Here is a 13,022-nt window from a genome sequence, read left to right on the forward strand (position 1 = left end):
GATAAATCAACGATCTCACAGCAATCCCCACGGTCGCGACGAAGGCTTCCAGCCCGAAATGATAGTTGGGTCGATCATTTATCGTCACTGGTAGCGGAACGTGAAGGTTTATTTTTGCCTACACAGTACACAAAGGAGTTGCCACAAGGCGCAGAGTTACAGTGCCCTTCAATATTGTTGGTCCCTTCTTCGTCTTCCCCCCCCCCCCCCCCCCACCACATCACCACCCCCCACCACCACCACCGCCCCCGCAACATGCCCCCCCCTCCCCCCCACCACCACATCACCACCCCACCCCCTACCACCACCATCACCACCCTGCCACCACTGGTCCCTCTTGTTCTTGGCAGCAGATTTAGATGTTGGAACGGTTGGGGATTAGGGCGATCAGGGTTGAAGTACCAGTGTATTATCCGTGGGTGAGGCAGCTCCACGGGCCTTGGTTGGGCTCCACGGGTCTTGGAAGTCATTGTTCTATGGGAGATCTGGAGACAGGTTTGTCTCAAAGGAAATAGGTGCAGGAGTAGGCCATTCGGCCCTTCTAGCCAGCACCGCCATTCAATGTGATCTTGGCTGATCATCCCCAATCAGTACCCCGTTCCTGCCTTCTCCCCATATCACCTGACTCTGCTATCTTTAAGAGCCCTATCTACCCCTCTCTTGAAAGTATCCAGAGAACTGGCCTCCACCGCCCTCTGAGGCAGAGAATTCCACACTCACAACTCTCTGTGTGAAAAAGTGTTTCCTCATCACCGTTCTAAATGGCTTACCCCTTATTCTTAAACTGTGGCCCCTGGTTCTGGACTCCCCCAACATCGGGAACCTGTTTCCTGCCTCTAGCGTGCCCAAACCCTTAGTAATCTTATATGTTTCAATAAGATCCCCACTCGTTTAGACTCCCCCATCGTTCTTCTCCAGGGATGTCTCCTGACCCGCTGAGTTACTCCAGCACTCTGTGTCTATCTTTTAACTCATGATGAACGGAGAATTGTGTGACCTGTGGCAACTCCACTCGGGAAGTAAGGCTGATTTGAAGCTGCAATATGCAGCCAGCCGATGCTTGCCAACTTCCAAGCCATTATCAACTACTCGTCCATAGTACAGTACAGTCTGTTCCTGCGCTGGGCTGTTCCCTCTGATCACTGAAGCACATGAGATGCAGACCTTACAGCAACGCCTGCAAGATCCTCTACCAACCTGCTCTCCCACAGCGCTCCTTCCCTCCATAGTCATAGAGTCGCACAGCTTAGAAACAGGCCCATCGGCCCAACTTGTCCATGCCGACCAAGATGCCCCATCTACACAAGTCCCATCTGCTCGCGTTAGGTCCATATCCCTCTAAACTGGTCCTATCCATGTACCTGTCCAAATGTCTTTTGAAGGTTGTTCTTGTACCACTAACGATCTGAGAAAAGCTATCCCTCAGTTAACTTCCACCCAGTGTTCCATTGTTTCCTTCCAATTCCCCCCCCCACTAAAACTCCTTCCCCTACTTGCCCCCACAGCACGCATACCTTTCCGCCCATGGGTTTCTTCTCTATCCCACGGAAACAGGCCATTCGTTGCCACTTTTAGCCCATTCACTACCCCACCCCTCCTCCCCTCATTTGTATCTAAAACTTGTTAGCCTTCCCCTACTTAATTCCACCTGTCCCACCGCACGCATACCTTTCCGCCATGGGTTTCTTCATTGGAGAGAGACCACAAAAATGCTGGAGTAACTCAGGCCAGTTCTGAAGAAGGGCCTTGATCCAAAACGTCACCCGCCCTTCTCTCCAGAAATGCTGCCTGTCCCGCTGAGTGAGTTTAGTTTATTGTGTACTGATTGGGGATGATCAGCCATGATCACAGTGAATGGCGGTGCTGGCTCGAATGGCCGACTCCTGCACCAATTGTCTATTGTCTACTGAGGTACAGTGAAAAGCCTTTGTTGCGCGCTATCCGGCCAGTGGAAAAAATACAGTGCGTGATTAAAATTAAGATGCTGGAAAATCGAAGGTGGTGCTAACTCAGCGGGTGCTAACTCACTTACTTAGATCTGCTTCTGTGGCCAGCACACAAATAGTCGCCAGGGTTGGGCGCTGTCCACTCCAGCACTTTGTGTCTATCCTCAGTGTAAACCAGCATCTGCAGTTCCTTCCCACACAAGTTGCTTCATCCTTGGTTTGACTTTCATATCTCTATCCCCACTTGGTCCCGTCCCTGCTCGTCACCGCAACCTTATGTGGCTCCGCCGATCACCTGTAAGCTTTTGTCGCTACCCTCCCTCTCTCCCACCCCTTCCCTCCCCAATCACAGTCCTTCTGCTAAATTTTCCCCGGCATTCATCTGTTTCCCACTCTCGCCGTTCACTATCAACTGTCTGAAGAAGGGCCTGGATCCAGAAACATCACCCATTCCTTCTCTCCGGGTATGCTGCCTGTCGTGCCGAGTTACTGCCTGTCCCGCCGAGTTACTGCATGCTTTTTGTGTTGATATCACCTTTGACTTTCGATCCGCATACTGGCCCTCAACCTCCATCATCATCCGCACATCACCCGATCCTGCGCTTCACTTATCACTCACCAGGGGTGGAAATCCCAGGGGGGCCGGGGGGGGGGAAACATGTGCCCTCCATGTTTTCAGAGGTGGGAGACTGTTCCCACCGCCCATTACAAGCTTTGTAAGGTATTGTGTTGGGTTTAATGAGTAATGTTCGGCAGAACGATTCGATGCGTTCATCACTTTTATCACAAAGCACCTGCATCTCGACCAGTGGGAGCTGAAGACTCGATGGGAAATTCAAGGGCCTGTCCCACTTGCGTGATTTTTTTCGGCGACTGCCGGTGCCCGTCACTAATTACCGTCCACAGGGCCCACGGCTGAAGCCGCCGAAGCCTCGCCCGTGTGTGTGTGTGTGTGTGTGTGTGTGTGTGTGTGTGTGTGTGTGTGTGTGTGTGTGTGTGTGTGTGTGTGTGTGTGTGTGTGTGTGTGGTGTGTGTGTGTGTGTGTGTGTGTGTGTGTGTGTGTGTGTGTGTGATGTGTGTGTGTGTGTGTGTGTGTGTGTGTGTGTGTGTGTGTGCGCACGCACGCGCGGCTGCCAAGAAATTGTGTCCCCCCCATGTTTTGATATCGATTTCCATGTCTGTCACTCACTATCTCACCCCTCCCTCTCACTTCCAAGTCCAGAATTCCTTCCCTGATGCAGGGTCTCTACCTGAGACATGGACCAGCCCATTGCCTCCACAGGTGCCGCCTGGACCTGCTGGGTTCTTCAAGCAGTCTAACGATGACTTTTTATTCACAGCCCTCTGTATCGGAGAACTCTTAACTATTCATGACCTTCTGAATAAATAAATAATTTCTGACCTGATTTCCAACCGTGCAGTCCCTTACCCGTGAGACTGTCTTGCAGTTCATATCTGCATTGGAAAAAATCTCGTGTAATCCAACCCCTTCAGAATCTTGTGCATTTCAATGCAATCATCGCTCATTCATTTGAGCCCCCAGATCCATTTTGCATGAAAGTTCCTTGCATCACTAGCACAGCCACAGGGTCGTGCAGAGGTAAAGTTGCTGCCTTACAGCGCCAGAGACGCGTGTTCAGTCCTCACTATGGGCGCTGTCTGTACAGAGTGTGTACGATCTCCCTGTGACCGCGTGGGGTTTCCGAGTCCTCTGCTTTCCTCCCAAATTCCAAAGAAGTGCAGGTTTGTAAGTTAATTTAATTCTGTAAATTGTCCATTGTGTGTAGGATTGAACTGGTGTACGGGTGATCGCTGGACGGTGTGGACTCGGTGGGCCGAAGGGCCTGTATCCATGCTGTATCTCTAAACTAAACTAATCAAATAATTACTACAGTAAACCTCTGTTGCACTGCCACCAAAACCCGTCCGCATTTCCTGAGACCACAACTCTTTATAGTACACCTTATGCTCTCTCTTGTCTCTGTCTCCAGTCTTGTCTTTCCGCTGACTGGTTAGCACGCAACAGAAGCTTTCCCCTGTACCTCGGTGCCCGTGACAATAAACTAGACTCAACAAAACTCACCAATGGACACCTTTGTGCAGGAAGGAACTACAGATGCTGGTTTACACCGAAGATAGACACAAAATGCTGGAATAACTCAGCGGGACAGGCAGCGTCTCTGGAGAGAAGGAATGGGTGACGTTTTGGGGTCGAGACCCTTCTTCAGACTGAGAGTCAGGGGGAGAGGGAGACATAGAGATATGGAAGGGTAAGGTGTGAAAATGAAAGATCAAAGGGCGCGTGGGCCAAGGACAATGTAGAATGGATCATTGTTGGCTGAGGAGAAGCTGACAACGAGGCATACAATCAGTAAAATTTAATCAAGAGGACAGTGAAACCAGTCGGAGAACCGGGATGGGGGAAGGGGTTGGAGAGAGAGGGAAAGCAAGAGTTACTTGAAGTTTGAGAAGTCAATGTTCATACCGCTGGGTTGTAAGCTGCCCGAGCGAAATATGCGGTGCTGTTCCTCCAACTTAACCCTGCATCCTTCACAGTGAAGGCTACGCTGAAAGCAGTCCAGGCCTGTTCTGTTAACAAACAGCAGGACAAATCCAATCATTTTGCTTTGCGGTCCCCACCAAAGTGTTGCTGACACTGCTGTGAATTGGCAATTCCTCGCTGCAGAGCTGCCGACAGAGGCCCAGTGCAGGTGTTGTCAGCACCACTCATCTCCAAGCTTCATTATAGCCTCGATCCAAACAGCAACCTGTGAGCTGATTTTCAGTGTTGAGGTGAGTGAGCGTGTCTGCTGTAAACTTTACTTCAGAGATACAGCGTGGAAACATGCCCTCACTGTAGCAACTCTACCCCTGCGCCACTGTGCCGCCTGAAGGGCCTGTCCCACTTTCCCGAGATACTCACGAATTCTCCCGAGTTTTCCCCTGGATTCAAACTCGGAGAATGTCCGTAGCAAGTCCGTAGGAGGCTGTAGGAGTCCGTAGGTATTTCGTAGCGGCTCGTAATGTCAGCCGTAGGTACTCGGGGCATCAGGTAAGTCGGGACGATTTTTCAGCATGTTGAAAAATGTACACGAGTAAAATAAAATAGCCCCAAGTACCGACGGCTGGTATCTCCGAGTTTGAATCAAGGGGAAAACTCTGGAGAATTCGTGAGTAACTCGGGAAAGTAGGACAGGGGCTTTAGCCTATCGTGGATGCATCGGAACCTTCTACTGCTGCTGCTAGACTGAAAACCGTCTGAAGGAGGGCCTCGACCCGAAACGTCACCCATTCCTTCTCTACAGAGATGCTGCCTGTCCCGCTGAGTTACTCCAACAGTTTGTGTCTATCTTTGGTTTAAACCAGCATCTGCAGTTCCTTCCCACACAGGCTGATAACAGCGTTCCTCTATTCATTGATCACATTATATCCGCTGACTGGTTAGCGCGCAACAAAAGCTTTTCCCTGTTCCTTGGTACACGTAACGATAAACTAGACTCAACTAAACTCACCAAAGCCATGTGCAGTTGTGAAAAGACACCTCTGTGTCGGAAGGAACTACAGATAGACACAAAATGCTGGTGTAACTCAGCGGGACAGGCAGCGTCCCTGGAGAGACACTTCTTCAGACTGATTTGTAGGTTAATTGGTTTTGCTAAAATTGTGAATTGTCCCGTGTGTGTGTGTGTGTGTGTGTTTATGTGTGTGTGTGTGTAGGATAGTGGTAGTGTGCGGGGATCGCTGGCCGGCACGGGCTCGGTGGGCCGAAGGGCCTGTTTCCGTGCTGTATCTCTAAACCAAAGCTAAACCGGCCTTCTAGGTATCGTGGCCACTAGAATAGGTCAGAAATTGGGCTTCCTGAACAAACTTACTAGGTTTCTCATCCTATACCCATTCCGATGAAGCACAACGCGAGTTGGAGGAACAGCACCTCGTTCTTCCAACCTGGCACAGTGCAGCCTTCTAAACTTGACAAATAATTCAGCACTTGGTGGCAATCGGACTTGTGTCTAACAATTCTGTTAATCCAGTGGTAGTTGTTCTGCAGCTCGTCCAGACATCCATTAAACTGAAGAAGGGTCCTTCTGTAAATTGCCCCCCTTGTGTGTAGGGAGTGGGTGTGAAAGAAGGATAGCACGGAACTAGTCTTCTTCTTCTTGCGTATGGCATGCACAGCCTAAAGTTGTACGACAACTTTTTCTATTTGATCTTATTTGATTGTGCACGCCGGGTTGATTGCATTCGTTGAAACAAGTCGGACCACGTGAAGGTTGCAATCTCCCACCTCCATGGAACTAGTGTGAATGGGCGATCTGTAGCCAATGTGGACTTAGTGGACTTGTTTCCATGATGCATAGAACAGTACAGCACAACTGCAGGCCCTTCGGCCCATAATGTCTATGCTGTGCACAATGCCCAGACCAACTCTTATCTCTCTGCATATAATCCATATCCCTCCATTCCCTCCATATCCAGAAGTCTCTTAAACACCATTTTGTATCTGCCTCCACTAGGGTTACCAACTGTCCCGTATTAGCCAGGACATCCCGTATATTGGGCAAAATTGGTTTGTCCCGTAGGTGACCGCCCTTTGTCCCATATTTGACCGCTACTACTCGGGTCGAGGGGGCTGTTGGGTCGGAGCGCCGCGTCCGGCCCCGCCTCACCCGTCCCGATGTAGTGCAGCCCATGGAGTGCAGCAGCAGCAGCGCCTCGCCCGTGGCCCCGTCGGTCGGCAGCCCAGCCGGGTGTCCGACCTTCGGACCTTCACTTACCGCCGACACCACCACCCCTCCTTCTCATGGCCGATCATTGATTTGTGACTTTGCGCTCAACGTCGCGCGGCCCGGGCCAAAACTCCTCAGCTGGCCCTCCGGCTGGGCTTTGTGTGCTGTCCAGCACCCGGGCCAACTCATCATTCACCCAGCGTCGGTCTGCGAATTGCTGTCGGGAATTTGTCCCTCATTTTGACCATTGTTTGGGAGTGGGAAAGTTGGCATCTCTACCTTCCACCACCACCCTTGGCATCATGTTTCAGGCACTCACGCCCTCTGTGAAAAACATATCTTGCCCTGCACATCTCCTGTAAACAATGCCTCTCTCACCTTAAACCTCTGCCCTCTAGGATTCAAAGTTTCCATCCCGGGAAAAGGGTCCAGATTGTTTTTTTTTTTCAATCAAAAACCGTGTGCTGGAATCAAGGTGCTAGCAAGATCTAGGCTGTGTGCAGCCTGCAATCACACATACTAACCTGCCTGCTGAGGTGCAAGGCAAATTAATCACAGTCTAAAATCAATCCCGGAAGGTGCTGGCAAAATGCAAGATTACGCAGTAATTTCTCCCTACACAGCTCAGATGGGGCACTTAGTTTGGCATGGACGAGTTGGGCCGAAGGGCCTGTTACCTTGCTGTATTCCTATATCCCAAGCCTTTTGAATGAACTCTATAAAAGAGTTCACCAAATTCCATCCAAGGTGTACAGACGGAAATAAATAAGCACTGTTTTCTAAAAATAACCTTTTTTTTAAATTACCAAGTGGATGCTTAAAATAGATGTGTGGAGAATGATTCCACCGTTGCTTTGAGTTGAACATTGTTACAGTAATGATCTTAAATGAGTCCCTTAATTACTGATCAATGAAAATAGATTTTCTAAAGTAACTCACTGAAAATCTTTATCACGTTAACCCTGTGCATTCTTTACCACTTTAAGTCCTGCCATAAATGAATTAGACATAGAAACATAGAAAATAGGTGCAGGAGTAGGCCATTCGGCCCTTCGAGCCTGCACCGCCATTCAATATGATCATGGCTGATCATCCAACTCAGTATCCCATCCCTGCCTTCTCTCCATATCCCCTGATCCCTTTAGCCACAAGGGCCACATCTAACTCCCTCTTAAATATAGCCAATGAACTGGCCTCAACTACCTTCTATGGCAGAGAATTCCATAGATTCACCACTTGAAATTATAGATCTAGTCTGTACCACTAATTTTTAAAAAAAACAGCCTCAGAATTAAAGGACGTACCTTTGGAAAGGAGATGAGGAGGAATATCTTGAGCCAGAGGGTGGTGAATCTGTGGAATTCGTTACCACAGAAGGTTGTGGAGGCCAAGTTAATGTGGATTTAAATGGCAGAGATTGGCAGAGTCTTGATTAGTGCGGGTGTCGGGGGTTATGGGGAGAAGTCAGTAGAATGGGGTTGAGAGGGAAAGATAGATCAGCCATGGCGGAGTAGACTCGATGGGCCGAATGGCCCAATTCTGCTTTTATAACTAGTAATGAACTTATGAAAATTGAAACGACTTTGCCCAGATTTTATGGTGGATTCTTCCAATATTTTTCACATCTGTGGTTTATTACCGAGTCACTGGAGAGAAGACGAGGTGAAAAAGTTAATGAGGAAGCCAGAGCAAAACATTGTGTCTGCTCATTGAAAGGGAAAAAGAAACCTGCTGACGTTGGAAGAAAACGCCGTGTGGTAACTCTCCCAACTCTCTGAGAAGAGAGCAAGTTCACAGCTGATGCTGAGGATTAGACTCTGGGCATCGATCCAAACAAGCCTGCTGGCTGCAAGGTTTACTTAAACAAACCCCAATAGTCTGCATCCAGATTCCTGTAAACAAGGAGCATTGAATGGCCTTACCTCCAGTTTTGTATCGTTCAATACTCCCCTGGGCCGCTCCATCCGAGATAAGCCATGGGGGGAAAATAGGCAGAGTTACTATAGACAATAGGTGCAGGAGTAGGTCATTCGGCCCTTCGAGCCAGCACTGCCATTCAATGTGATCATGGCTGATCATCCACAATCAGTACCCAGTTCCTGCCTTCTCCCCCATATCCCCTGACTCCACTATCTTTAAGAGCCCTATCTAGCCCTCTCTTGAACTTATCCAGAGAACCAGCCTCCACCGCCCTCTGAGGCAGAGAATTCCACAGACTCACCACTATCTGTGAGAAAAAGTGTTTCCTCATCTCCATTCTAAATGGCTTATCCCTTATTCTTAAACTGTGGCCCCTGGTTCTGGACTCTCCCAACATCGTGAACATGTTTCCTGCCTCTAGCGTGTCCAAACCCTTAATAATCTTATACCAAACCCTTAAGAAGCTTATTTTATATTGGTTTAGTTTGGTTTGGAGATACAGCACGGAAACAGGCCCTTCAGCCCACCGTTTCTGCTGAACAGAGTTGGTCTTGGCATCGTGTTCTACTGCAGTTATACAGGGTCTTGGTGAGACCACACCTGGAGTATTGCGTACAGTTTTAGTCTCCTAATCTGAGGAAAGACATTCTTGCCATAGAGGGAGCAAAGAGAAGGTTCACCAGACTGATTCCTGGGATGTCAGGACTTTCATATGAAGAAAGACTGGATAGACTTGGCTTGTACACGCTAGAGTTTATAATATTGAGGGGGGGTCTTATAGAAATTCTTAAGGGTTCTTAAAATTCTTAAGATTATTCCCGATGTTGGGGAAGTCCAGAACAAGGGGTCACGGTTTAAGGATAAGGGGGAAATCTTTTAGGACCGAGATATGAAAAACTTTTTTCCCACAGAGAGTGGTGAATCTGTGGAATTCTTTGCCACAGAAGGTAGTTGAGGCCAGTTCATTGGCTATATTTAAGAGGGAGTTAGATGTTGCCACTTGTGGCTAAAGGTATCAGGGGGTATGGAGAGAAGGCAGGTACAGGATACTGAGTTGGATGATCAGCCATGATCATATTGAATGGCGGTGCAGGCTCGAAGGGCCGAATGGCCTACTCCTGCACCTATTTTCTATGTTTCTATGTTCAGCACGGACATTGTGGGCCGAAGGGCTTGTTCCCTTGCGCTATTGTTACATGTCAGATGTGGTAAGGAAAGCCTTGCGGTATGTCTTGCCGGTAAGTTGGGAGCCGAAACGTCACCTATCCATGTTCACCAGGGATGTCCCGCTGAGTAAAGGGCCTATACCACTTGGGCGTCATTTGCGTGTCATGCAGATGGCGCGCGAAGATTTTGTACATCCCAAAGTCCTGGGGCGCTGCGCGTGACCGCGCATCACTGCCTACATCATCACACACCATGCGCGCATCACGTGCGCCGTGACCCGCAAATGACGCCCAAGTGGGACTTAACTCCAGCACTGAGTCTCCATCTTCGGCGTAAATCAGCGTCTGCAGTTCCTTCCTCTACGTTTCGTCCGCAATCATCCACCTCTTCACCGTCTTGTCTCCCTCTTATTTCCCTCTCTTTCAGGAGGAAGGCTTCATCGGTTACGTCCGGCGAATGAAGGGGCAGGACCACGAGAGGACTGTGAAGACCAGGGAAGAGTTGTAACCCTCCTGCCCTCGCCAGCTACCGCACCGTGGCACAGCCCCGTCTCCATCACTACCCGTACTGAAACGTCACACTTCCCGAGGGCCAAGGGTTTTTTTTAAATAATGAAGAGTAAGCAATTTATCCAAAAAAAAATGATCACGGTGGATCATCTGCGGTTCTTTTCTTTTTGTTTGTGTCTAGTGACCGACTGGTGTGAGTGTGCCCTGTGCCAACATCACCAACGCCAGACTTCTCGCCCCCGCTCTCTGCCACATCCTAGCTAGAGGACACTTTTTGTCAGAAGATATTGGGTCAATGAATGCAGGAGAAAGCCATTCCTTCAAACAGTTTGAAGATGCACGCGTACAAGATGCTCTAGTAGGCTAAGATATTCATCTGCTTTATTAAACTCAGCTAGGATGGGCCTTTCCTTGGACACCAACAGGGGGGCATCAACAGCTGGACTGCACCAGTCGATGCCTACCATCAGTTGTTCTATGCAAGTGTTTTTGTAGCTGTGGGTTTTTCTACACAAGGTCCATCCATTCGGGTGAGGTTGCATAAGGCGGCGGGGTTTTTTTTTCCAACTTTTGGGTGGGGGGTGGTTTGGGAGGGGTTTGCAATCGGTTACAAGTTTTAATCAAACTGCTCAGGGACGACACAAGACAGGTCCAGATGCGGCGCGTTCGATGGGATTACGTTTGAGCTTCGTGATTACCTGTGGCTTTGGGTTCTCTTTAATTCCAAATTGAAACAAAAAATGGAGAATTACCTGTACGATTTCAGCCTTTGGCTACCGGTCCATTAATGACCAAATATTTTTGGATTGCATGCTGACAAATGGAAAATTTAACCAATCAAAGAATTCTAATAAAGTGCGATTTTTGTGTTTTATTTACACTGGTTTGATGTATCATTTTTCACACAGAGAGTGGTGAATCTGTGGCATTCTCTGCCACAGAAGGTAGTTGAGGCCAGTTCATTGGCTATATTTAAGAGGGAGTTAGATGTGGCCCTTGTGGCTAAAGGGATGGGATACCGAGTTGGACGATCAGCCATGATGATATCGAATGGCGGTGCAGGCTCGAAGGGCCGAACGGCCTACTCCTGCACCTATTTTCTATGTTTCTATATTCCACTGCTGTCCAAGGTTTCCTGGATCATATATCAAATGGATTATCATCACAGGTTTAAGAAGTCAAACAACTTCAACCAGGTTTTAATTAATACAGTATGTCGGGTTAACCCAGGAGTTTCCTTGCTATATCTCTAAATTCAACTTTGGAAAGTGGGAGGAATGTGGAACACCTGGGAACCGAAGGTCTCGGACAAAACCCACGTAGGTCATGGGGAGAACGGAAAAACTCCGTACAGACAGCACCCGTAGTCAGGATCGAACTAGGGTCACTGGCTCTGTGAGGCAGCAACTCCACCACTGCGCCACTGTGCTGCCTGAAACATCACCTATTCCTTTTCTCCATTGATGCTGCCTGACTCGCTGAGTTACTCCAGCATTTTGTGTCTGTCATCCTCACATTTAATCCATTTCAACCCGGTGAGGAAAGTAACGTTAAATTAGCAATGTTACAAAATTTTGAGATTTAAAAAATCAAGTCTGCAATTTATCCCATCAGATAAAGCATAAAAAGAAGTTTCATTTGACACCTAATTCACTTTCATATCATCAGTATTACAAAAGTTATGGCCATTTCCATACTCTGAAATGACAGGTCCACAAGACCTTTTTCCAGAACTGTGGTTGCTCTTTTAAGTACTTCTTGGCAAACTGTAACCCGGCCATCCTATTTTTGCGGCTAACCAGTGATTTGCATCTTGCAGTGTAGCCTCCGTATTTCTGTTCATGAAGACTTCTGCGGACAGTGGTCATTGACAAATCCACACCTGACTCCTGAAGAGTGTTTCTGATCTATGGAGAAGTGTTTGGGGATTTTTCTGTATTATAGAGAGAATTCTTCTGTCATCAGCTGTGGAGGTTTACCTTGGCCTGCCAGTCCCTTTGCGATTAGTAAGCTCACCAGTGCTCTCTTTCTTCTTAATGATGTTCCAAACAGTTGTTTTTGGTAAGCCTAAGGTTTGCCTGATGTCTCTAACAGTTTTATTCTTGTTTCTCGGTCTCACAATGGCTTCTTTGACTTTCATTGGCACAACTTTGGTCCTCATGTTGATAAACAGCAATAAAAGTTTCCAAAGGTGATGGAAAGACTGGAGGAAAGACCAGGTGCTGAGAGCACTCTTATACCTGCATTAAGGGGGTAATTAAACACACCTGAGCAATTACACACACCCGTGAAGCCATGTGTCCCAAACATTATGGTGCCCTGAGGGAGGAACTATGTATAAACACAGCTGTAATTTCTACATGGTGAAACTGGTGTTCTGTGCTGCATCTTGGTGGAACCAGTCTGTTGCTGAAGGTGCTCCTCAGGTTGACCAGTGTGTCATGGAGGGGGTGGGTTTTATTGTCCAGGATGCTCTGCAGTTTGAGGAGCATCCTCCCCCCTCCTAGACTATGTGTGTAGCTCCCTAATTCTGGACCATGCCTTCCTTCAGCAACCCTTGTTAACTTGAAACAGAGCAAAGTATGTCTAGAAAACCACGGCGGGTTTGGTGGAGGTTTAGAATTGTCACATGTACCGAGCTACAGTGAAAAGCTGTGCTTACAATGTTATCCAAACAGATCAGACATACCATACGTAGAAACAAACAAGGGACAGCACGGTGGCGCGCAGTGGTAGAGTGGCTGCCTCGCAGA

At 48.3% G+C, this 13,022-nt stretch overlaps 1 protein-coding gene across 1 annotated transcript in view; it reads left to right on the forward strand.

Moving 5' to 3' along the window:
- The window catches only part of pdia5 (protein disulfide isomerase family A, member 5), a 370,444-nt gene extending 359,297 nt beyond the window's left edge, over nt 1–11,147 (forward strand). Inside the window, exon 18 of the mRNA XM_055638787.1 lies at nt 10,187–11,147. Within this exon, the coding sequence (XP_055494762.1) occupies nt 10,187–10,267 (81 nt within the window). The 3' untranslated portion in view covers nt 10,268–11,147. The remainder of the gene's footprint in view (nt 1–10,186) is intronic.
- Nucleotides 11,148–13,022: the final 1,875 nt, after the last annotated feature.

Source organism: Leucoraja erinacea, chromosome 7 (genome assembly GCF_028641065.1).
Source record: "Leucoraja erinacea ecotype New England chromosome 7, Leri_hhj_1, whole genome shotgun sequence".
NCBI classification, from domain to species: Eukaryota; Metazoa; Chordata; class Chondrichthyes; order Rajiformes; family Rajidae; genus Leucoraja; species Leucoraja erinaceus.